The 22,655-nt window shown below is 48.5% G+C and overlaps 1 protein-coding gene across 1 annotated transcript in view; it reads left to right on the plus strand.

Moving 5' to 3' along the window:
* LOC142289832 (uncharacterized) overlaps positions 1 to 22,655 on the plus strand; it is a 509,301-nt gene that overhangs the window by 359,341 nt on the left and 127,305 nt on the right. Inside the window, exons 6-8 of the mRNA XM_075333759.1 lie at positions 10,936 to 11,126; positions 12,109 to 12,208; positions 15,458 to 16,194. Of these exons, the coding sequence (XP_075189874.1) occupies positions 10,936 to 11,126; positions 12,109 to 12,208; positions 15,458 to 16,194 (1,028 nt within the window). The remainder of the gene's footprint in view (positions 1 to 10,935; positions 11,127 to 12,108; positions 12,209 to 15,457; positions 16,195 to 22,655) is intronic.

Raw genomic sequence — 22,655 nt, forward strand, 5'->3', positions numbered from 1 at the left:
AGAGAAGCAAACACGTACATAACCCTTGCATTTTAATAAGTCAGTTCTTATGACAGCTGGCTGTATGATCACTAGAGTTGACCCATAGCCAGCTAAGAGCAATGGTGACAAAGCCTAATATTCAACTAACCTATGCAATTACTAACTCAAAGGTCACACAGATGCATGACACTCCTTAAAATTAAAGTCGGAATCAGGTCAAGTAAATCGGATAGATGACGCAATATGGGGTCCCCAGGAGACTAAAACGCGCTCCAAACGTTAGTGGCCATATTTAAAAGGATGGCCCTATTTGAACCGCGATAACTTTGGAAGGCAGGATCCTAGAGATTCGTCGATGGTCTCGTTGGAATCGGGGTGCGGAAATCTATGGGGGTCTTGGTAGACACTCTGCCAGAGGTCTTTACTTGGGAGATATTTGACTCCAGGGGACAGCTCGGTCATGTACAGTAGGTTTGTTGCCCCTGGGCAACACGCCTCATGACAGCACGTTAACGCTCATGAAAGGGTTTTGCAGTTAACCGCTTGAAAGCAACGGTGAGAGAAGCAAACACGTACATAACCCTTGCATTTTAATAAGTCAGTTCTTATGACAGCTGGCTGTATGATCACCAGAGTTGCCCCATAGCCAGCTAAGAGCAATGGTGACAAAGCCTAATATTCAACTATCCTATGCAATTACTAACTCAAAGGTCACACAGATGCATGACACTCCTTAAAATTTAAGTCGGAATCAGGTCAAGTAAATCGGATAGATGACGCAATATGGGGTCCCCAGGAAATGACTAAAACGCGCTCCAAACGTTAGTGGCCATATTTAAAAGGATGGCCCTATTTGAACCCCGATAACTTTGGAAGGCAGGATCCTAGAGATTCGTCGATGGTCTCGTTGGAATCGGGGTGCGGAAATCTATGGGGGCCTTGGTAGACACTCTGCCAGAGGTCTTTACTTGGGAGATATTTGACTCAAGGGGACAGCGCGGTCATGTACAGTAGGTTTGTTGCCCCCGGGCAACACGCCTCATGACAGCACGTTATTGCTCATGAAAGGGTTTTGCAGTTAACCGCCTGAAAGTAACGGTGAGAGAAGCAAACACATACATAACCCTTGCATTTTAATAAGTCAGTTCTCATGACAGCTGGCTGTGTGATTACCAGAGTTGCCCCATAGCCAGCTAAGAGCAATGGTGACAAAGCCTAATATGCAACGAACCTATGCAATTACTAACTCAAAGGTCACACAGATGCATGACACTCCTTAAAATTTAATTCGGAATCAGGTCAAGTAAATCGGATAGATGACGCAATATGGGGTCCCCAGGAAATGACTAAAACGCGCTCCAAACGTTAGTGGCCATATTTAAAAGGATGGCCCTATTTGAACCGCAATAACTTTGGAAGGCAGGATCCTAGAGATTCGTCGATGGTCTCGTTGGAATCGGGGTGCGGAAATCTATGGTGTCCTTGGTAGACACTCTGCCAGAGGTCTTTACTTAGGAGATGTTTGACTCCAGGGGACAGCTCGGTCATGTACAGTAGGTTTGTTGCCCCTGGGCAACACGCCTTAATGACAGCACGTTAACGCTCATGAAAGGGTTTTGCAGTTAACCGCCTGAAAGCAACGGTGAGAGAAGCAAACACGTACATAACCCTTGCATTTTAATAAGTCAGTTCTTATGACAGCTGGCTGTATGATCACCAGAGTTGCCCCATAGCCAGCTAAGAGCAATGGTGACAAAGCCTAATATTCAACTAACCTATGCAATTACTAACTCAAAGGTCACACAGATGCATGACACTCCTTAAAATTTAAGTCGGAATCAGGTTAAGTAAATCGGATAGGTGACGCAATATGGGGTCCCCAGGAAATGACTAAAACGCGCTCCAAACGTTAGTGGCCATATTTAAAAGGATGGCCCTATTTGAACCCCGATAACTTTGGAAGGCAGGATCCTAGAGATTCATCGATGGTCTCGTTGGAATCGGGGTGCGGAAATCTATGGGGGCCTTGGTAGACACTCTGCCAGAAGTCTTTACTTGGGAGATATTTGACTCAAGGGGACATCGCGGTCATGTACAGTAGGTTTGTTGCCCCTGGGCAACACGCCTCATGACAGCACGTTAACGCTCATGAAAGGGTTTTGCAGTTAACCGCCTGAAAGTAACGGTGAGAGAAGCAAACACATACATAACCCTTGCATTTTAATAAGTCAGTTCTCATGACAGCTGGCTGTGTGATCACCAGAGTTGCCCCATAGCCAGCTAAGAGCAATGGTGACAAAGCCTAATATGCAACTAACCTATGCAATTACTAACTCAAAGGTCACACAGATGCATGACACTCCTTAAAATTTAAGTCGGAATCAGGTCAAGTAAATCGGATAGATGACGCAATATGGGGTCCCCAGGAAATGACTAAAACGCGCTCCAAACGTTAGTGGCCATATTTAAAAGGATGGCCCTATTTGAACCCCGATAACTTTGGAAGGCAGGATCGTAGAGATTCGTCGATGGTCTCGTTGGAATCGGGGTGCGGAAATCTATGGGGGCCTTGGTAGACACTCTGCCAGAGGTCTTTACTTGGGAGATATTTGACTCCAGGGGACAGCTCGGTCATGTACAGTAGGTTTGTTGCTCCGGGGCAACACGCCTCATGACAGCACGTTAACGCTCATGAAAGGGTTTTGCAGTTAACCGCCTGAAAGTAACGGTGAGAGAAGCAAACACATACATAACCCTTGCATTTTAATGAGTCAGTTCTCATGACAGCTGGCTGTGTGATCACCAGAGTTGCCCCATAGCCAGCTAAGAGCAATGGTGACAAAGCCTAATATGCAACTATATAATCCTTTATGAAAGTGGAGCTCATTCCCACCTCACCTAGTCTAATTGACAGCTCCTCAGGGTCTCTCCTGCTGCTGATCTCTCACACTGCTCAGTACAAGCTGCATCTGCAGTGAGCTCAGCAGCTGTGATGTAGAAACTACTAGCTGCTGTGCTCAGCGATTGACTGCAGCAGTGAAGTGCACTGTAGTTGTTACGGCAGTGCTGCAGCCAGTAAACAGAGACCAGAGCTGAAGCTCAAAAGCATATGATGTTATCAGAAGTGAAGTTGATTTTCTATTTTATTTTAACATAGAGCAGAACATTAGAGGCCAGAAGTCTATAACCTCAAAACCCTTTTATACCGTAATGTTAAGTGACCACGATGAGTTTTTGATGCTGTATATTTTGGATACATAAAAACACAGCTAAGTGAAAGGGATTTATAGAAATCGTATGCCCATTGTGCTTTTTTTGCGCTGTATGAACTGATCTGCGGTGTTAGAAATCTGCAGCGTATCAATTTCTCTAATAGGTACGCTGAGTTTTATGTCAGGATTTTCCCCACAGAATTGCATTAGTTTTATAAAATCCAAAGGTAAAAATCACATATATGATTTTAGTGCATTTCTGCACTAAAAACTCATATAATCCACACATGACTGTATCAAGATCCAAATACCAAGTACCAAGTGTTAAAAACAAAGCAGTATTATTGAAAACATCACATACTAAAAAAAAGACAAAAATGGCAGCATCAAAAATGTGATAAAAACACATGTAAAGAGAACGCAATTTTATAAATTAAATCTTAGTAATTTATCTAATAGGGGCAGAAAACTCACAGAAAATCTGCAACATCAAAAACTCACCAAATACTCATTGCAGTAACTTAGCTTAAGGCTAGGTTCACACAACCATATAAAAAAATCATCAGTAGAAATGAATGGACCTGTGGAAGTTTGGTTTGGTGGGATCAGTCGGACTTCAGATAAGGCCAAACACTCACGGCGAGAAAAACGGTGCGAGTGGAGTGCAATAAAAAATCGCATTCCACACAGACCAATATTACCCTGTGTGTCAGCATGAGCGATTATTTTCTCAGCCCTAATTGGACCGAAAAAACAATCTCAGCATGATGCGCCTGTAATGCTATCATTTTTTCTCTCGCACCCATTCAAGTCAATGGGGCGAGAGAAAAATCGGACTGCACTCGCAGTACACCAGTGTACCACGAGTGCAGGGCGAGAATGGCAATAGCCGGCTACGGAGGAGAGAGAGGTAGAGAAATCCCTCCCTCCCCTCCTCAGTGCCGGCCCGCCCCTCCTTAGTGCCGGCCCGACCCCCGCAACTGAGGTCCGCTCGCATGAACGGACCTCAGTCGTAGGGACACTCGCAAGACACTCGACTCTGCTGTACTGCCAGCGTAAGCTGAGTGTCATGTGAGGGGATCGCAGTAGTCCCTGTGTGGCCCCAGCCTAAAGCTCTGTTCGGAACCGAGACTTGAGAACCCCAATGGGAGTCACTAATTAGGCAGTTCTGGACTCTACCCACATGCAGCCAGCCATAAACAGAGCACTTCCGGGAGCGGGTGGGGTTTTTCCATTTGTTTTTGTTTGGTGCACCCTACCTCCGATGACGCTTTTGTTAACCCCAATGCGAGCTCTCACTGGGCTGAGCACCAAGTGTACCCAAGCACAACAATGCTTGCTGCAGTGGGTTGCATACATAAAGCACATGAACGCTGAATCCAAACTCCCTTGGGTTCGCTCATCTCAAATCGCCAGTTTCTTCCATAAATCAAAGATGATTTTTTTCCAACTTGTCATCTGTGAAATCCATATGCAATCCGTTTTTGTCCTTTCTTTTTGTTAGGTCTAGGTGGTAGTGGATCCTCTGGGCCGTGTATGGGACTCCCCCAGTGAGGTAACCCGGAGATAACCCCTATACAGGGACTGTCCAGTCACCCCACCAGAAGGCCTAGGTACACGGTAGCCTGAGTACTAATGGGCAAAGTCAATGTCCTTGAGGAGAAGAGTAGAACGGGGTCCCAGGAGCCACGGGGTTTCAAACGGAGATGACTTGAGGGTGGTACCGGTGTCGGGAATGGACCGTGAGCGGGATCCAGGTGAAGCTGGTGTGACGGTATCGATAGCCGGATGGGACCGGGAACCGAGACAGAGACCGGGAGGTGTATCGATAAGGATCTTCTCCGCCGGTAGTCACAGGAGGACCTTTTGGTAATCCCGGATACAGGACCCGATCACGGAGGCAGGACGGGTACTAGAAAGAAGACAGGGTTAATGTCTGTACAGCACAAGAGGACCTGGACTTCTAGTTACTGAAACTCGACGAACAGGCAACGCCCCCACGGCAGGAAGACCCCTATATACCCTGCACCTGATTTAAGCGATATCCTGTTTCCGGACGCTGGCCCTTTAAGAGGAGGTCAATGACCGTGCGCGCGCCCTAATGCGCATGCGCGATGCCCGAGTGCCGGAGTCCAGCGCAGGAAGCGGTGCAGAGGATGCAGGGGAGCCCATGTGAGTGTCCGGGGTCGCAGATGTATGCCGGGAGCGGGGAGCAGGGAGCCTGGAAGGCGCAGAGAAGGCAAAGCAGGCTGAGCAGCCGCGGGCTGAAGGAACGGGGACTGGAGCGGTGAGTGGAGGACGGGGTCTGGGCCTGGGAAGCGTGACAGTACCCCCCCTTACGACCCCCACCCCGCAACTGGGACAAGAAGTCACGTACCAAAGGAGTGCCAACATTCTCCCGGGGTCCCAGGACCTGTCCTCGGGACCATAGCCTGCCCAGTCAACCAGGAAGAATTGCTTACCCCTCACGGTTTTCATGGCGATAATATCCCTTACCGCATAGACGTCATCGTCAGCAATAGGAGGAGGAGGATGATCGCTAGCGGAGAAGGAACCGAGGACCACAGGCTTGAGCAGGGAGACGTGAAAGGAATTGGGTATCCGCATCGTGGGCGGAAGCTGTAGCTTGTAAGAGACGTCGTTGATACTCCTGATGACCTTGAACGGGCCAATGTACCGAGGACCAAAATTGTACGATGGCATCTTCAGGCGGACGTATTTGGAGGCAAGCCAGACTGAGTCCCCTGGGGAAAATCAGGGCGGACCAAGGCGTTTCCTGTCCGCGTGTCTCTTCAACCGTGTGGAGGCTCGTTCAAGGGAGTCTTTGACGGAGGCCCATATGGCGAAGAAGTCTCTGGCTAGGGCGTCTGCAGTGGGAACATCGGAAGCTGAGGACACCGGTAGCGGGACGGAAGGTTGGAGCCCATAGACAACATGGAAGGGAGAGCTGGAGGTGGACTCGCTGACATGGTGGTTATGAGAGAACTCTGCCCAAGGAAGCAATGTAGACCAATCGTCGTGATGGACATTGACGTAGTGGCGTAGGAAGGAGGTTAGGATCTGATTGACCCGTTCCACTTGGCCATTTGACTGAGGGTGGTAGGCTGAGGAAAAGTCCAGAGACACTCCCAGATGTTCACAGAGAGCCTTCCAGAAGCGTGAGGTGAACTGAGAACCTCGGTCGGACACAATGTGTGCGGGAAAGCCGTGCAACCGGAAGATATGCTGTATGAAGGTGTCAGCAAGCTCTGAGGCTGATGGGAGGCTGACCATGGGAACGAAATGCGCCATCTTCGAGAACCGGTCCACCACCACCCAGATGACCGTATGACCGGAGGACAAGGGTAAGTCCGTGACAAAGTCCATAGCTATGTGTTGCCACGGGACTGAAGGGATTGGCAGCGGCAGAAGACGACCATAGGGCAGATGCTTGGGCGTCTTGTTCCGGGCACAGGAGGAACAAGCGGAGACGAAGGATGTAACGTCCTCACGGAGGGACGGCCACCAGTAGTGCCGGGCGATGGCGCCCCAGGTCTTTTTATGACCGGCGTGACCAGCCACTTTCGAGGAATGTCCCCATAGAAGGACCTTGGGTCTGTCGGTTTCCGGAGCGAAGGTCTTCCCAGGGGGTATCTGTGCCAGGGAGACGGGAGCAACCGGAACGAGTTTACTTGGACAGATATTGGGCTGAGTTGATTCCTCCTCTTGCTCCACCGGGACAAAGGATCGGGACAGGGCATCAGCCCGCACGTTCTTGTCCGCGGGCCGGAAGTGCAGTTGGAAGTCAAACCGGGTGAAGAAAAGAGACCAGCGGGCTTGGCGCGGATTCAGTCTTTGAGCGGACCGCAGATACTCCAGATTCTTGTGGTCGGTGTAAATGATTACCGGATAAACTGCCCCCTCCAGGAGGTAGCTCCATTCCTCTAATGCCATCTTGATGGCCAGAAGCTCTCGATCGCCAATGGTGTAGTTGCGTTCTGGTGCAGAGAAGGTTTTGGAAAAGAATCTGCAGGTAACCATCCTCCCGGTAGAGGATTTTTGCATAAGAACGGCCCCAGCCCCTGAGGAGGAGGCATCCACCTCCAAAGTGAATTGGCGATTCATCTCGGGTCGATGAAGAACGGAAGCGGAAGCAAAGGCCTGCTTCAGGGAACAGAATGCGGCTTCGGTCTCGGGTGACCAGTCCTTCGGGTTGGCCCCTTTCTTGGTCAAGGCGTAGAGAGGTGCAGTCAGAGCGGAGAAGTGGGGGATGAACTGGCGGTAGTAGTTGGCAAAGCCGAGGAAGCGCTGAACGGCCTTCAGACCGGAAGGAGGGGGCCAGTTGAGGATAGCGGAGACCTTCTCAGGATCCATCTGCAGGCTGGTATCGGAGATTACATAACCCAGGAAGGGAAGAGACGATTGTTCGAAAACACATTTCTCGTACTTGGCGTATAACCGGTTGTCCCTCAACCGTTGCAGCACGAGCTGCACGTTTTCCCTGTGGGTCTGTAGGTCCGGGGAATAGATCAGGTTGTCGTCCAAGTATACGACCACACAGACGTAGAGGAGGTCCCGGAACACGTCGTTTACCAGCTCCTGGAAGACGGCCGGGGCGTTGCAAAGACCAAAGGGCATCACGCAATACTCGTAATGCCCATCACGGGTGTTGAAGGCGGTCTTCCATTCATCCCCTGAGCGGATACGAACCAGGTTGTAAGCTCCACGGAGATCCAACTTGGTGAACACACGGGCCCCCCTGAGCCGATCGAACAGTTCTGGGATGAGAAGCAGAGGATATTTATTCTTCACGGTGATCTGGTTCAGACCCCGATAATCGATACAGGGGGCGTAAGTCTCCTTCCTTCTTCTTGACGAAGAAACCGGCTCCAGCCGGAGAGGAGGACCTCCGAATGAACCCCCTTGCCAGTTTCTCGGTGATGTATTCAGGCATGGCCCGGGTCTCAGCAGGGGACAACGGGTATATCCGTCCCCGAGAGGAGTGGTCCCGGGCAGTAGGTTGATAGCACAGTCATAGGGTCGATGTGGCGGCAATATCTCTGACTCCTTTTTATCGAACACGTCCACGAAGGGCCAGTAGGCAGGCGGTAGCTCTGGTAGGGAGTCCGGGGCCGGAGGTCGACGGACGGGCTGGACGGACTGCAGACACTTCTCGTGGCAGGACGGACCCTATCGGGTAATCTCCCTTGTGCGCCAGCTGACTGTCGGCTCATGTACCCGTAACCAGGGTAAACCCAGCAGGAGTGGATGGGACATGTGTGGTAGTACATAGAGAGTAATTTCCTCTGTGTGCAGCTCACTGATACGAAGTCCCAATGGTATGGTGACAAACCGGACGGTGTCAGACAGGAGTTTCCCATCCACAGACGCAATCACGAAGGGATTCTAAAGCGGAACAGTAGGCACCTGGTACTTGTCCACCGTAGCCTGCTGGATGAAGTTACCTGCCGCCCCGAAATCGAGCTATGCCTCTGTCGTAAAACGGGTATTCTCCATCGTCACCTGGACTGTCCATGTAACAGAGTCCGAGAGCTTACCGGTACCTAGAGTGGCCTCCCCTACCAAGCCTAGGCTTTGGGGTTTCCCGGTTGCTCGGGACAGGAACGCAGCAGGTGTGTACCGTCTCCTCAGTAGAAGCAGAGGCCCTTAGCGAGCCGTTCCGCTCGACGTTGTTTGGACTGCCTTAGTCGGTCTACTTGCATGGGCTCATGGGTGGAGGTGCAAAAGGGCGCAGGCGGAGGGACGGTAGGCTTCAACGGTGGAGAAGAGTGCCTTATCGGGCGTCGTTCACGGGACAGCTCCTTGGACCGTTCTTGAAAACGGAGGTCCACTCGGGTAGCCAGCGCAAGCAGTGCATCCAGGGTAGAGGGGACATCGCGTCCTGCCAGCTCGTCCTTGATGCAGGCGGAAAGCCCCTCCCAGAAGGCGGCAGTCATGGCCTCGTTATTCCACGCTAACTCGGATGCCAGTGTACGGAATCGGATGGCATACTGACCAACCGTCAAAGTCCCTTGGCGTAGCCTGAGGAGAGATGAGGCGGCCGAGGAGGCGCGTCCGGGTTCATCAAACGCGGTACGGAAGGTTTGCAGGAAGTCCCGGATGTTGGTGGTTACTGGATCCTCTTTCTCCCATAAAGGGTTCATCCATGCCAGCGCTTCACCCTCCAAATGTGACATTACATAGGCTACCTTAGCTTGGTCGAAAGCGAAGAGGTGCGGGAGTAGTTTCAATTGCAGCGAGCACTGGTTCAAGAACCCCCGGCAGGTCTTGGGGTCTCCGGCGTACCGAGGCGGAGAGGCTAGTCGGAGTTGCGAGGTTGCAGAAGAGGCCCCTACGGGAGCCGTGGAGGTGGCGGAAGTGGATAGAGACGTGGCTGTGGATTGCAGTGTATTCAGGCGAGTGTCCACTGACGTCATGAAAGCCAGCATACGGGATTGGGTTTCTCGCTGGCGTACCAGCTCCTGTTGCAATCCGGCTAGTTGGGACGCTAGTGCTTCGGCGGGATCCATGGCCTGTTCGTTCTGTTAGGTCCAGGTGGTAGTGGATCCTCTGGGCCGTGTACGGGACTCCCCCAGTGAGGTAACCCGGAGATAACCCCTATACAGGGACTTTCCAGTCACCCCACCAGAAGGCCTAGGTCCACGGTAGCCGGAGTACTAACGCGCAAAGTCAATGTCCTTCAGGAGACAAGTAGAACAGGGTCTCAGGAGCCACGGGGTTTCAAACGGAGATGACTTGAGGGTGGTACCGGTGTCGGGAATGGACCGTGAGCGGGATCCAGGTGAAGCTGGTGTGACGGTATCGATAGCCGGATGGGACCGGGAACCGAGACGGAGACCGGGAGGTGTATCGATAAGGATCTTCTCCGCCGGTAGTCACAGGAGGACCTTTTGGTAATCCCGGATACAGGACCTGATCACGGAGGCAGGACGGGTACTAGAAAGAAGACATAGTTAATGTCTGTACAGCACAAGAGGACCTGGACTTCTAGCTACTGAAACTCGACGAACAGGCAACGCCCCCACGGCAGGAAGACCCCTATATACCCTACACCTGATTTAAGCGATAACCTGTTTCCGGACGCTGGCCCTTTAAGAGGAGGTCAATGACCGCGCGCGCGCCCTACTGGCGCATGCGCGATGCCCGAGTGCCGGAGACCAGCGCAGGAAGCGGTGCAGAGGATGAAGAGGAGCCCATGTGAGTGTCCGGGGTCGCAGATGTACGCCGGGAGCGGGGAGCAGGGAGCCTGGAAGGCGCAGAGAAGGCAAAGCGGGCTGAGCAGCCGCAGGCTGAAGGAACGGGGACCGGAGCGGTGAGTGGAGGACGGGGTCTGGGCCTGGGAAGCGTGACACTTTTACAGTAGCAGTTGTTAATAATTTACAATACCAGTTTAACCTACAGTTTCCTTTGTTAAAGCATTGCAATGTATCCGTAAAAATGCTATACATATGGCATCTGATTTTTTTTTTGCTCACCTATAGTCTTGAATGGGCATATATCATTTTCAGAAGAAATTAGTGTCATGCAGATATGGTCAGTGACAAAAACTCCAAACACTTGTCCGCACTGCTCCTTTGAAAAACACTAGTCCAAATGCGCTACGTTTTTTACGTACAGCCCCTGGACCAAAAAGACGGTCGTGTTAATGAGCTATTGTCGTCAGTAAAGTATCTTTCTTTCCAGGGTATTTGTTTTCTTTTTTTTATTTTCTAGTAATATACAGATTTTTTTTACTTTTCAGAGTCTCTGCCGTGGAATGGGCTGGATGGAGAAACAGTTAAGCTTTCCATGAGTTCGGGACATTACCTGACTGTGGATTCCACTCTTTCTGAACCATTTTTCTCCATAATCAGCACTGGGATTCAGGCTAGATCTGAGGAACGGACAATACATCTTCAGGATATTGGATATCAACTAAAGAATGATATGAAGGTAGTGGGATATAATAATTTGAATAAATTACTATTTCTTGGCTAAATTTTGTTTTATATTGACAGACTAGAGTGTACATTTAAGCACTTGAAAGGCTTGTCTTCAAATTGGTCATATTTCGATTAAAGAAAATATATGATTTTGCAGTAATTTTTTATGAAAAAAAAAATAAATCTGAGAAATATCTTTATAAGCCTTCACCCAGGAGAAAAATGTCTTATAGAATAGGTTCCCATCTGAATTTCATATGTAGTATAGTATATTTAGTAGTAATACAGTTTAATCTTCATATATTCGGTGTTTACAGATATGTGCCAAGATACATGTAATGCTGCATTCTTTTGTTTGTATCCAAATAGTACAAATTTTGCAGAAGAAAGTTGTTAAGATAGCAGTTATTTACTGCAGATCTCCTGTCAGACCCTTCACATGTACGTGATAAAAACACGCATGTTGAATGAGCGTATGGCCATCCGTGTGCCGGGATTTTGGCACACGTGTGTTCTCCATGATAGCTTGTGGAGATCAGGAACTTTTTACTTACTTGTCCCCAGCGCTGCTATCTCTGGCACTGCTGCTTCCAGGTCCATCAGTGTGTGGTCCGTGTGACATCAGTGCTGCCGGAGTAAAATGTACTTGTCTCCATGCGGAACACATGGACACGCATGTGCACCTCACAGACACACATCCGTTAAAAAACAGGGATGCGTGTGCAGACCCATTGATTTTAACGGGTCTGCGCATGTCCGTGTCTCTGGTACGTATGAAAACGGACGTCATATGTACTGGAATCATGGACGTGTGAAGGGGGCCTTACATACACAGGGCTCCTTTGTGACACCGAAATACTTCTTGAGTTGAAGTGAAAATGTGGAGACCTCAAGAACCGTAGCCTTACATGTGGTATTAATTCTACAATAAATTATTTTGTGTATAGTGCACTTTTACTTTATAGTATCCTAACGATTGGTTTTACATACAGCAGTCTCTGGACAAAGTTCCATGTGTCAAATCTGCAGATATGATCATAGAAGTAGAAAAAGATGTGAAAGTACAACATACAGAACAGGACGCAACATCAGGCACGTACTGCTTATTAGAATTGTCTAATTGTTGGCATATTGATTGAATGATTGATTTACTAAACATCTGAAGAGTGATGGATATAATGTAGGATTATTTAGTAACAGTCAAGGTGAAATCCAGGAAAGTAAAGGAACGTTTGTTGGAAATGTTCTACAGCTAGGTATCAGTTACAGCGGTCACGGCGCTGACTTGCGGTATGTCTCCTGTGCTGGGACCTTCTGCTAGATTCTCCTGCATGCGGTCACATGTTATTCTCTGCCCTGTGATGGCCTGTTCCCTGCAACAGGTTGTTTGCCGGCTGTGGGAGGGGCTTAGTCAGACGCACCGCTTCAGGGCGGTTGCTTTATTTGGGGGAGTTCATGCCCGGAGCGGCGCCAGACGTATTCTTTGGCTATGTTGTGGTAAGCGCCTATCTCCGGGTTATAGTGACTGATCTTTGTACTCAACACCGGACTGACCGCTGGCATGCCTTTGTCTACACCCCTCTGACTTCTCTGTTCCCGTGTGGCTCCTGACCCCAGCTTTCTCTCCTGATTACTTTTCTGCCTGCCTCCTGTGTTTATACTTAGTCTCCTGGTACCTGACCTCCGGCTTCTTTGACGACGTCTCTCTTGTCTGCTCCCTACGTCTCTATGTGCCTCTTGGGCCTCACCGGCCTGCCTGACTTCCCTCAGCCTCTAGGTATCTCCAGTGCTACCTAGTGTCCTGGCTGATTACTGCATCTCTCATTCCTCTGTGAAAGGAACGTTATAACAGCCTTGTGATACTAACCAATGTCTTCTTCCTTTTTTCACTTTGCTTTTCAGACTCATTCGAGGAAACTGCAAGTCTAATATATAAAGCTGAATGTGTGTATGTATGTATGTATGTCCGGGATTGGCATCTGCACCGTCGCAGCTACAGCCACAACATTTTGCACACTCACACATCTGGACCCCGAGAGCGTCATAGGCTATGTTTTGAGGGGAAATTTTAACCCCGCGCTTTACAGTTATTTGCCAAAAAACCTGCCTCCATTAAAGTGAATAGAGCTGGGAGCCACAGTGCAGCCAGAACTTCAGAAGAATGCGCAGCCACGGCCTTATATGGAATGTTGGCATGTCACAATTCAGCCAGGGAAAGAGACAAACGCAGCCAGGGAAAGAGACAGACACAGATAGGGAAAGAGGCAGACACAGACAGGGTAAGAGACAGACACAGACAAAGAGACAGACTGACTGGGAAAGAGAGAGACAGGTTAAGAGACAGACACAGACAGGTAAAGAGACAGACACAAACAAAGAGACAGAGACAGACACAGGGAAACAGACAGGGAAAGAGAGGGAAAGAGACAGACAGGGTAAGAGACAGACAAAGACAGGTAAAGAGACAGACAAAGAGACAGACACAGACAAAGAGACAGAGGGAAAGAGACAGACAGGGAAAGTGACAGAGATAGATAGACAGGGAAAGAGATTGAGACAGACGGAGAAAGAGACAGAGACAGTCAGACACAGACAGGGAAAGACAGACAGACAAAGAGATAGAGACATAGAGATATACACAGAGGAGGAGACAGACATTATAATTACATTTCTATCTATTTGTTTTGTGGTTTTTGTGTGCAGAATACATTTTTGTTAATACATTCTATTTTGTTAACAGCAGTTATTAACCCGGGCAAAGCCGGATAGCAACAAAGGACATTGTTACGTCACCACCAGAGTCCGCTCCAGCGACTTCTGCTCCGATCGCCAGGCGACGCCGTGTTTCTGACGCGGATGGTGCTGGCGATGGGAGAGGAGTCAATGCCAGCGGCACCAGTGGGCGCAGGCTCCGATCATCCACTGGGCTTGGTTATCTTGGGATCTGCAGTACCACTGGTTGACTGTAGGTGGTGTGTCTTCCAGCTGAAGTTGCCAGCGTTCAGCTACAACCAATGGGAAGACACCACACCCTTCTTAGTTCCCCTCCTGTCTGCTGACCTCTGCCAGAGATAGTTCTGATTTCCTAGCTCCTGGTCCGCCCTATTCTGTTTTGTGATTCCTGTGTGCTGACTTCTGCGTGTTTTCTGACTACCCTTCTGCCTGCTGTTTTTGTACCTCGCTGCCCGATCCGGATTTGACCTCAGCTACGTTTTCTGATTAAAAACCTGCCTCCATTAAAGAGAATGGAGCTGGGAGCCACAGTGCAGCCAGAACTTCAGAAGAATGCGCAGCCACGCCCTTAAATGGAATGTTGGCGTGTCACAATGCAGCCAGCGAAAGAGACAGACAGAGACAGGGAAAGAGGCAGACACAGACAGGGTAAGAAACAGACACAAAGAGACAGACACAGACAAAGAGACAGACTGACAGGGAAAGAGACAGACAGGGAAAGAGAGGGAAAGAGAGAGACAGGTTAAGAGACAGACACAGACAGGTAAAGAGACAGACACAGACAAAGAGACAGACACATGGAAAGAAGAGAGGGAAACAGACAGACAGGGTAAGAGACAGACAAAGACAGGTAAAGAGACAGACACAGGGAAAGAGACAGAGGGAAAGAGACAGACAGGGAAAGAGACAGACACAGACAAAGAGACAGACTGACAGGGAAAGAGAGAGACAGGTTAAGAGACATACACAGACAGTTAAAGAGACAGACACAGACAAAGAGACAGAGACAGACACAGGGAAACAGACAGGGAAAGAGAGGGAAAGAGACAGACAGGGTAAGACACAGACAAAGAGACAGACTGACAGGGAAAGAGACAGACAGGGAAAGAGAGGTAAAGAGAGAGACAGGTTAAGAGACAGACACAGACAGGTAAAGAGACAGACACAGACAAAGAGACAGACACAGGGAAAGAAGAGAGGGAAACAGACAGACAGGGTAAGAGACAGACAAAGACAGGGAAAGAGACAGACAGGGAAAGAGACAGACAGGGAAAGTGACAGAGATAGATAGACAGGGAAAGAGATTGAGACAGACAGAGAAAGAGACAGAGACAGACAGGGAAAGAGACAGACAAAGAGAGAGAGAGAGACAGAGAGATATATGCAGAGGGGGAGACAGACATTATAATTACATTTATATCTATTTGTTTTGTGGTTTTTGTGTGCAGAATACTTTTTTGTTAATACATTCTATTTTGTTAACAGCAATTAATTAAATTAATAGTGTCCTGGCTGATTACTGCATCTCTCATTCCTCTGTGAGAGGAACGTTATAACAGCCTTGTGATACTAACCAATGTCTTCTTCCTTTTTCACTTTGCTTTTCAGACTCATTCGAGGAAACTGCAAATGTTTTTTATAAAGGACCAACTTTTGCCAGTTACAATTCAAATGAAGCCGTTTCCTCCTCGGAATCACAGTCTGAAACACTATGCGGCCAAGCAGAACAGTTCCTTGATATTAATGCCCACCAAGGCCAAAACATGGTGGAGGATTTCTGCCTACAAGGTCTTGGAAACCAGTCCATTTCATTATCATTAGTCAGTGATTCTGGGACAGGAACAAGTTCTGATTCAGATGAGGAGGATGAATATGGCAGGAACTTAGAAACAAAGGAAGGCTGGCACACTGAGATACAAGCACTAAATAACAGACTCAGTTCTATCCAGACACATAACAAATCCACTCTTGACAATCTGCTACACATTCAGACATTTTTGCAGGGACAAGACTCTTTACTTGATGGCAAAGAGGAGCCAAAGCAATCCCAAAATGTATGTGGGCAAGAAAATACATTTCCTCACAGTGGCATAGATGAGACTGATCACAGGTTCCCACCTTTCAAGAGTAAATCTTCTGCTGGGTGGTCTGCTCAAGGCCCTCCACTTTTTTATAGACCTCCTGAATGTGCTTCATACTCCAGAACTGACATGATAGCAGATACAAAGAGAACGCAGAGCAAGAGTGTTGAGGACACGGCGAGAAGAGCCCGAAAGGAGAAGGAATGGTGTGCTGACCTTGGCTCATTTAAAGGGAAAAATCTTGGAAAATTATCTGCTGGGCAGGTAATAGCATCTAGATAACTGGTTTTACATTTATAAAAATCAATAAAGAATAAAAGTTTTCTTTTTGTAATTTACTACTATATTAGGCCACGTTTACATGGTGTCCCCTACTTTATTTGGCAATTCACATCCACAAATGACTACATGACTACCTTCTTGGGCCCAGAAACGTTAGACAGCTTCCTACTGTTCACATGCTCTAGTCTGGCCCATAAACTGAACAATACTGTACCAGTGTTTGCTGCAATTTTTTTTTCTCATTTTCTCATTGACCTTGTGAACTAGCACATCAGCTATCAGTGGATCCGCTGCTTTACGTTTTCCATACCGACAGTAGACAAACAACAGACACTTTAATCTGTATGTACCCTTAGCTGACTGAAGCGGGCTTATTTTAAGCCTTTAGCACAAATGACGTACTTGTATGTTTGTTCTGGGGTCTGCAGGTCTGGAGGGGTTTAGGGGCTGAGCTCTGTCAACATGCTGTGATTGCTGGCTGTGTTAGGCCTCTGTCACACGTTCGTGCCTCTGGTATGTGTGTGACAGTTTTCTCACGTACCGGAGACACGTACACACGTGGACCTATGTATTCCTAATGGTTTGGACACACGTAAGTATTTTGGAACGGAACGTGTGTCCGTTCCGTACTTACGTGTGTTCCTCACGCTGACATGTCCGTTTTTCTCCAGCATCACGGGTGTCACACGGCCCGCACCCGTACCACACGGATGTAGTGTGGATGTGGTCCCGTGTGACACATGCCGGAGAAAACTCACGTGTCAGAGAAAAAAATAACAAATCTTTACTCACCTTCTCCAGCCCTCCTGTCTCTGCCGCTGCTGTCACTTGCTGCCGACCGCCGCTCATTATGCTCATTTAATATTCACTTCACTGCGGCTGGAAACAGCAGCAGCGGGGAGTCGGCAGGACCGGAGACCGAAGATCAGCACCACAGACAGCAGCATGGACCACGTGAGTATGCAAATTACCGGTTCTCCTTGTGTTATCGCGGATAGCACACGTAGAACACACGTGGGCCGCACGTACCGGAGACACGTGCTTACCAAACGCAACACGCAGGGAAAATACGTGTCTCACGGGACGTGCGTGATTTTCTCGTATGTGTGACAGAGGCCTTACATATCAAGTATTTGTCTCTAACAGTAGCAGTTGAAGTTTAGCATGTGGCCTTGAGCATCAATTACAGGTTGAAAACGACGTTCGCATGTAAATGCTGAAAATTCTGCAGCGATTTGGCAGTGCATGTGCGCTTCAAATCGCTGCAACACTGCGTAATGGATCTAGTGTGTCTGCAGAATAGATGCCGATTTCATGCGCTCTGGATGCTGCCTGTCCCATAGGCCTAAAACCCACTTCCGCATAAAAAACGTACGTGTCTCACGTTCCGTTTTTCGGGTCCGTGTTCCGTTTTTTATGGGCCGGTACGTGTGACATCCGTGTGATGGCGTATGCTTACCGTGTGTGCGTGTGGAATGTCTGTGTATGCGTACGTGTAATGTCCGTGTGGTGTCCGTATGTGTTGATCTGTGTGTTGTAAAATGTCGTTGCTACATACCCGCTGACAGCCGACACAGACAGAGACGAGCGATGAGAATGAACTCGAGTGAACCTCACCCGACTTCATTGTCATACCATGGCTCTGTCTGTGTGTGGCGTCCTGATTAGTGGACATCCGTGATGGAATCACCGGTGTCCGCTAATCACCTGAGTAACTAAAGTTAGCGGCGACATTTGCGCTCCCGTCACTCAGGTTACCCGCGGCTAGCTGGAGTCAACCACCCGACACCACAACTCACCTGTGACTTCTTCGCTGATCGCGCAGCTCACTTCAGTCACTTGGGTGACTTGCAGTCACAGGTGGAGGATCCAGTGGTGGCCGTGAGTAACCTGACTGACGTCATCGGTGATCGCGCGGCTCACTTCAGTTGCTGCTTGGAGGTGATAGAGAGCGGTCATTGTGTGTGGCTGCTCCTGTCACCGTCATGTAGCAGAGCTGAGAGCGTCGTAGGACATCCATGGATTACAGCGGACCTGGATGGGTTTTTTGGTTTTATTAAATTGGTGAACGAGGGTGTTTGTTTTAATTATTCTAAATAAAGGATTTTTTGAATGTGTGTGTTTATTTAATTTTAATAACAGGTTAAACATGGCAGTTATCTTGGGGAGACGGCTTCCCTGATTAACCTAGGACTTAGTGGCAGCTATGGGCTGCTGTCATTAACTCCTTATTACCCCAATTGCCACCGCATCAGGGCAATTCGAGAAGAGTCGGGTAGAGTCCTGGAAATGTCGCATCTAATGGATGCGGCTTTTCCGGGCAGCTGCTGGCTGATATTGTTAGGATGGGCGGCTCTCCATAACGTGGGGCTCTCCATCCTGACAATACCAGCATTCAGCCGTGTGACTTTACCATTGCGGGTATCAAAAATGGGGAGGACTGCACGCCGTTTTTTTTAAATTATTTATTTATTTTACTGCACAATATAGACACGCCCACCGGATGCTGTGATTGGTTGCAGTGAGACAGCTGTCACTCAGCGTGGGGGCATGTCTGAATGCAACCAATCATAGGCGCCGGTGGGCGGGGGATGCAGGGAATAGTAGATTGAATAATGAGCGGCCGGCATTTTCAAAATAATTAAAGCCGCCGTATCTTTTACACAGCTGTTCTTCGTCGCGCTGGTGATCGGGGATCGGTAAGTAATGGACAGGGGGAGATACAGACCGACCGACAAAGGGATATTGACTGACAACCACAGAAAATAAGGTAAATTGACTGACAACTAAATTAAAAATAGATTGACCGACATCGCTAACTAAAAAACACACACGGACGGTACGTGTAGCACACGGACATTCTACGTGTGCCGTCCGTGCAGGCACGGACCCATTGACTTTAGCGAGTCCGTGCCTGCGTGATGCTGGCAAAAAACGGACATGTAGAGCGTGTTGGAAAACGCACACACGTACAAACGACACGGACACACGTTCCGTGTGGTTTTCATTGTGTGTGCCTGCTACCATAGGATAGCATTGGTCTACGTGTCTCCGTGCCGCCGGTATGTGCAAAAACGTACCAAACACGTGCCGGCGGCACGCATGTGTGTCGGAGGCCATAGACAGAGTGGGAGCTGCATCCAAAGCACATGAAATAAGTGACATGTTACTTTTTATAACGCAGCGATTTGGATCAAAATTTCAGCATGAAAATCGCTTTGTTCAAAAAAGCATCGTGCCCAAGGATTATGCATTGTGTAGGGGGCGCAGGACGCATGTATTTATGCTGCAGTGCAATACACAGCGTAAATGCATGCAATACGCACACGAGCGCACATGCCCTAAGGCCTTCTGCCCACAGGGCGTTTTTTTAGTGGTTTTTTTCTGACAGTTTTCCTTGCTTTTTTTAATCAATAAAAGCAACGAAAAATCAATCCAGCAAAGTCTATGAGAATCCTGACTTGCTGTGCCCACGTTGATTCTTTTTCCGTTGCTTTTTCTGTTGCTGAAAAAAGAAGCAACATGTCAATAGTTTTTTTCCTGCTTTTTTCCCCAATTGACTCCAATTGACTTCAATGGAGTGAATGAAAAACGCAGGAAAAAACGCATGTGTAATGCTCACTTTGCTTTTTTGTGCTTTTTTTATGTGCTTTTTGACGTCACTGGGGTTCCCTGCAATAGAGATGAGCGAGCCTGATCGAAAAAAATCGTATGATCTTTGGCTGGATTGGAATTGGATATCCAATTATTTACCGCAAAAGATCTTGCCAAAGATTGGTAAAGGATTGGATGGCAAAAAACATCCTCTCCCTGCTGCCCATCACAGCTTTGTCAAGTATTGGCATGGCTGTAATTGGCCACAGTAAAAAAAAAGTAAGCAAAAGGGTTAAAGCAGTACATACTTACAGCGTCCCTGCGGCTGCAGCATTACTTCCGGGCCCAACAATTATCTCTAATGAATATTCATTGCTTTCCCCGTCCACTGGCGTGTCTCATTGGCTGCAGTCAGACACCACCCCCAGACAGCGTCTGTTGATTGGTTGGAATCACAGGTGCTGTCTCAGGGTCTATACTGTAGTATAAAATAAATAAATAAATAAAACAATTGGCGTAGTTTTTCCCCCCATATTTATACCAGCACAGATAAAATAAAAGGAGCCGCATGCGGCTTTTTTTTTTTTTTAAAAAAAAATGATTTAAATAAATAATTCAAAAAACCAGCGTGTGGTCCCCCCTAATTTGATATCCAGCCATGATAAAGCCCGACAGCTGGGGGAGTCCTATGGTTATTAAGCCGGCCACCAGGCTAAGAATAGCAACCTGCAGCGACCCGGGACTGTCGCATCCATTAGATGTGCCAAGCCTGGCGCTTTATCCTGCTCTTCCCGATTGTGTAGGTGCGGTGGCATTCGGCGTAATACAAGAGGTTAATAACAGCTCACAGCTGTCACTAAACTCTAGATTAGTGATGGCAGGCATCTGACACCCCCCATCACTAATCTATAAGTAAACATAAACACTGGAAAAATCCTTTATTTGAAATAAAAGAAATACCCTCTGTTAACCCCAAAACACCCTTGAAGGTCCTGCGTGATCCACACAAGGTCCCCTGAGGATTCCAGCACTGTTAAATCTGAAATTACAGTGCCTGATCATGGAACATGACTGAACTGTCTTGTAACTGATGCTGTAACTGCAGAGAGAGAATGAGCTGCGATCAGTAGCGATGTCACTCAGGTTAGTGACGGTTACAGCTGGACGATCACCTATGACCGCAGGTAACCTGAGTGACGTCACAAGGTGAATAGCGTTTCCTGCAGATCGACCGACATGAACGTGATTCACCTTGTGACATCACCGGGTTTCCCTGGACCTAGGCCTCGCGTTCTTTACTGCGGAACTTTGCTGGAGGGAAGTCTGGTGAGTTAGGTACCCTGGTCTGTGAGGCGATCCGTAGTTCAGTAAGCCTGGGTCATCATTGTGATGACCCAGGGTTACTATGGCAGCTATCGGGTCCCCGTGATCACTTTCCAGGGACCTGATCACCAGGGAGAGGTAAGAGATCCCTCTCCCTGCCTTCTAACTGCTGCGATTGCACTGATCGCAGCATTCAGGGGGTTAAATTGCTGGGAGCGAAGCGAGCACCGCTCCGGACAGTGAGAGGTAAGTCCTGGTTGTAACATCAACTGGAGACCCGGCGACAAGTCAGTGATCAGTTGTCAGAGTCAGTGATCATTTGTCAGAGTCAGTGACCATTTGACAGGGCCAGTGACCATTTGACAGAGTCAGTAATCAGTTGTCAGAGTCAGTGATCAGTTGTCAGAGTCAGTGATCAGTTGTCAGAGTCAGTGATCAGTTATCAGAATCAGTGATCAGTTATCAGAGTCAGTGATCAGTTATCAGAGTCAATGATCATTTGTCAGTCAGTGATTAGTTGTCAGTCAGTTGTCAGAGTCAGTTGTCAAACAGGGTATTTCTAATATTTAACACTGATATATCATCATGTCCTAAAATGGACACACTATACCCATGATCACTTTCCAGGGACCAGATCGCCAGGGAGAGGTAAGAGATCCCTCTCCCTGCCTTCTGACTTCTGCGATCGCACTGATCGCAGCATTCAGAGGGTTAAATTGCCGGTAGCGGCGCGAGCACCGCTCTGGGCAGTGAGAGCTGAGTCCTGTCTTTATCAGCTAGATACCCGGCGCCAATTGCAGGGGTCCAGCACCTAAACCCCTGAACCCCCGCGATTGCCATGACAAAAAAAAGCATAAAAAAGCATGAAATTAAGCATATGAAAAAGCATGAAGTAAAGCACAAAAGCATGTTAGAAAGCATGAAAAAAAACGAAAAAAAGCACAAAAGCATGAAAAAAGCTTTTTTCCTGTCAAGACATGCTTTTTTTTGTGCTGAATAAAAGCAGTGTGGGCACATAGCCTAATTTTTTGCTGAGGCATGGAATCCCACTCTTCTTTAAGGACGTTCCTGTGGTCACTAAAGTTCTGGGATCAGCGTCGGACTGGCAACCGGAGGAATCTCCAGTAATGCCAGGCCTGGATTCAGTTACCTGCATTGCACTCCGGAGCTCTTACCTGTAGCCTGGACTGATCTCAGAGTTTGCAGGACTGAACCGCGAGCGTCGAGTGATTGATTCCCCAGCGATTGCGGTTCAGTTCATGATAGCTGCGGACAGGCCGGGCTGCAATCCGGAGCTCCTCAGTCCGGCCTGTCTGAAGCTGTCATGAACTGAACCGCAATCGGGAATCAATCACTCGACGCTTGCGGTTCAGTCCAGGCTGCATTCTGGAGCTCAGGTGAGAGCTCCGGAGTGCAATGCAGGTAACTGAATCCAGGCCTGGCATTACTGGAGGTTCCTCCGGTAGCCAGTCCGACACTGTCTTGGATACAGAGTTACGAGCCTCTATACAGCGATTCAGCCAAAA

This window comes from Anomaloglossus baeobatrachus, chromosome 2 (assembly GCF_048569485.1).
Source record: "Anomaloglossus baeobatrachus isolate aAnoBae1 chromosome 2, aAnoBae1.hap1, whole genome shotgun sequence".
Lineage (NCBI taxonomy): Eukaryota > Metazoa > Chordata > Amphibia > Anura > Aromobatidae > Anomaloglossus > Anomaloglossus baeobatrachus.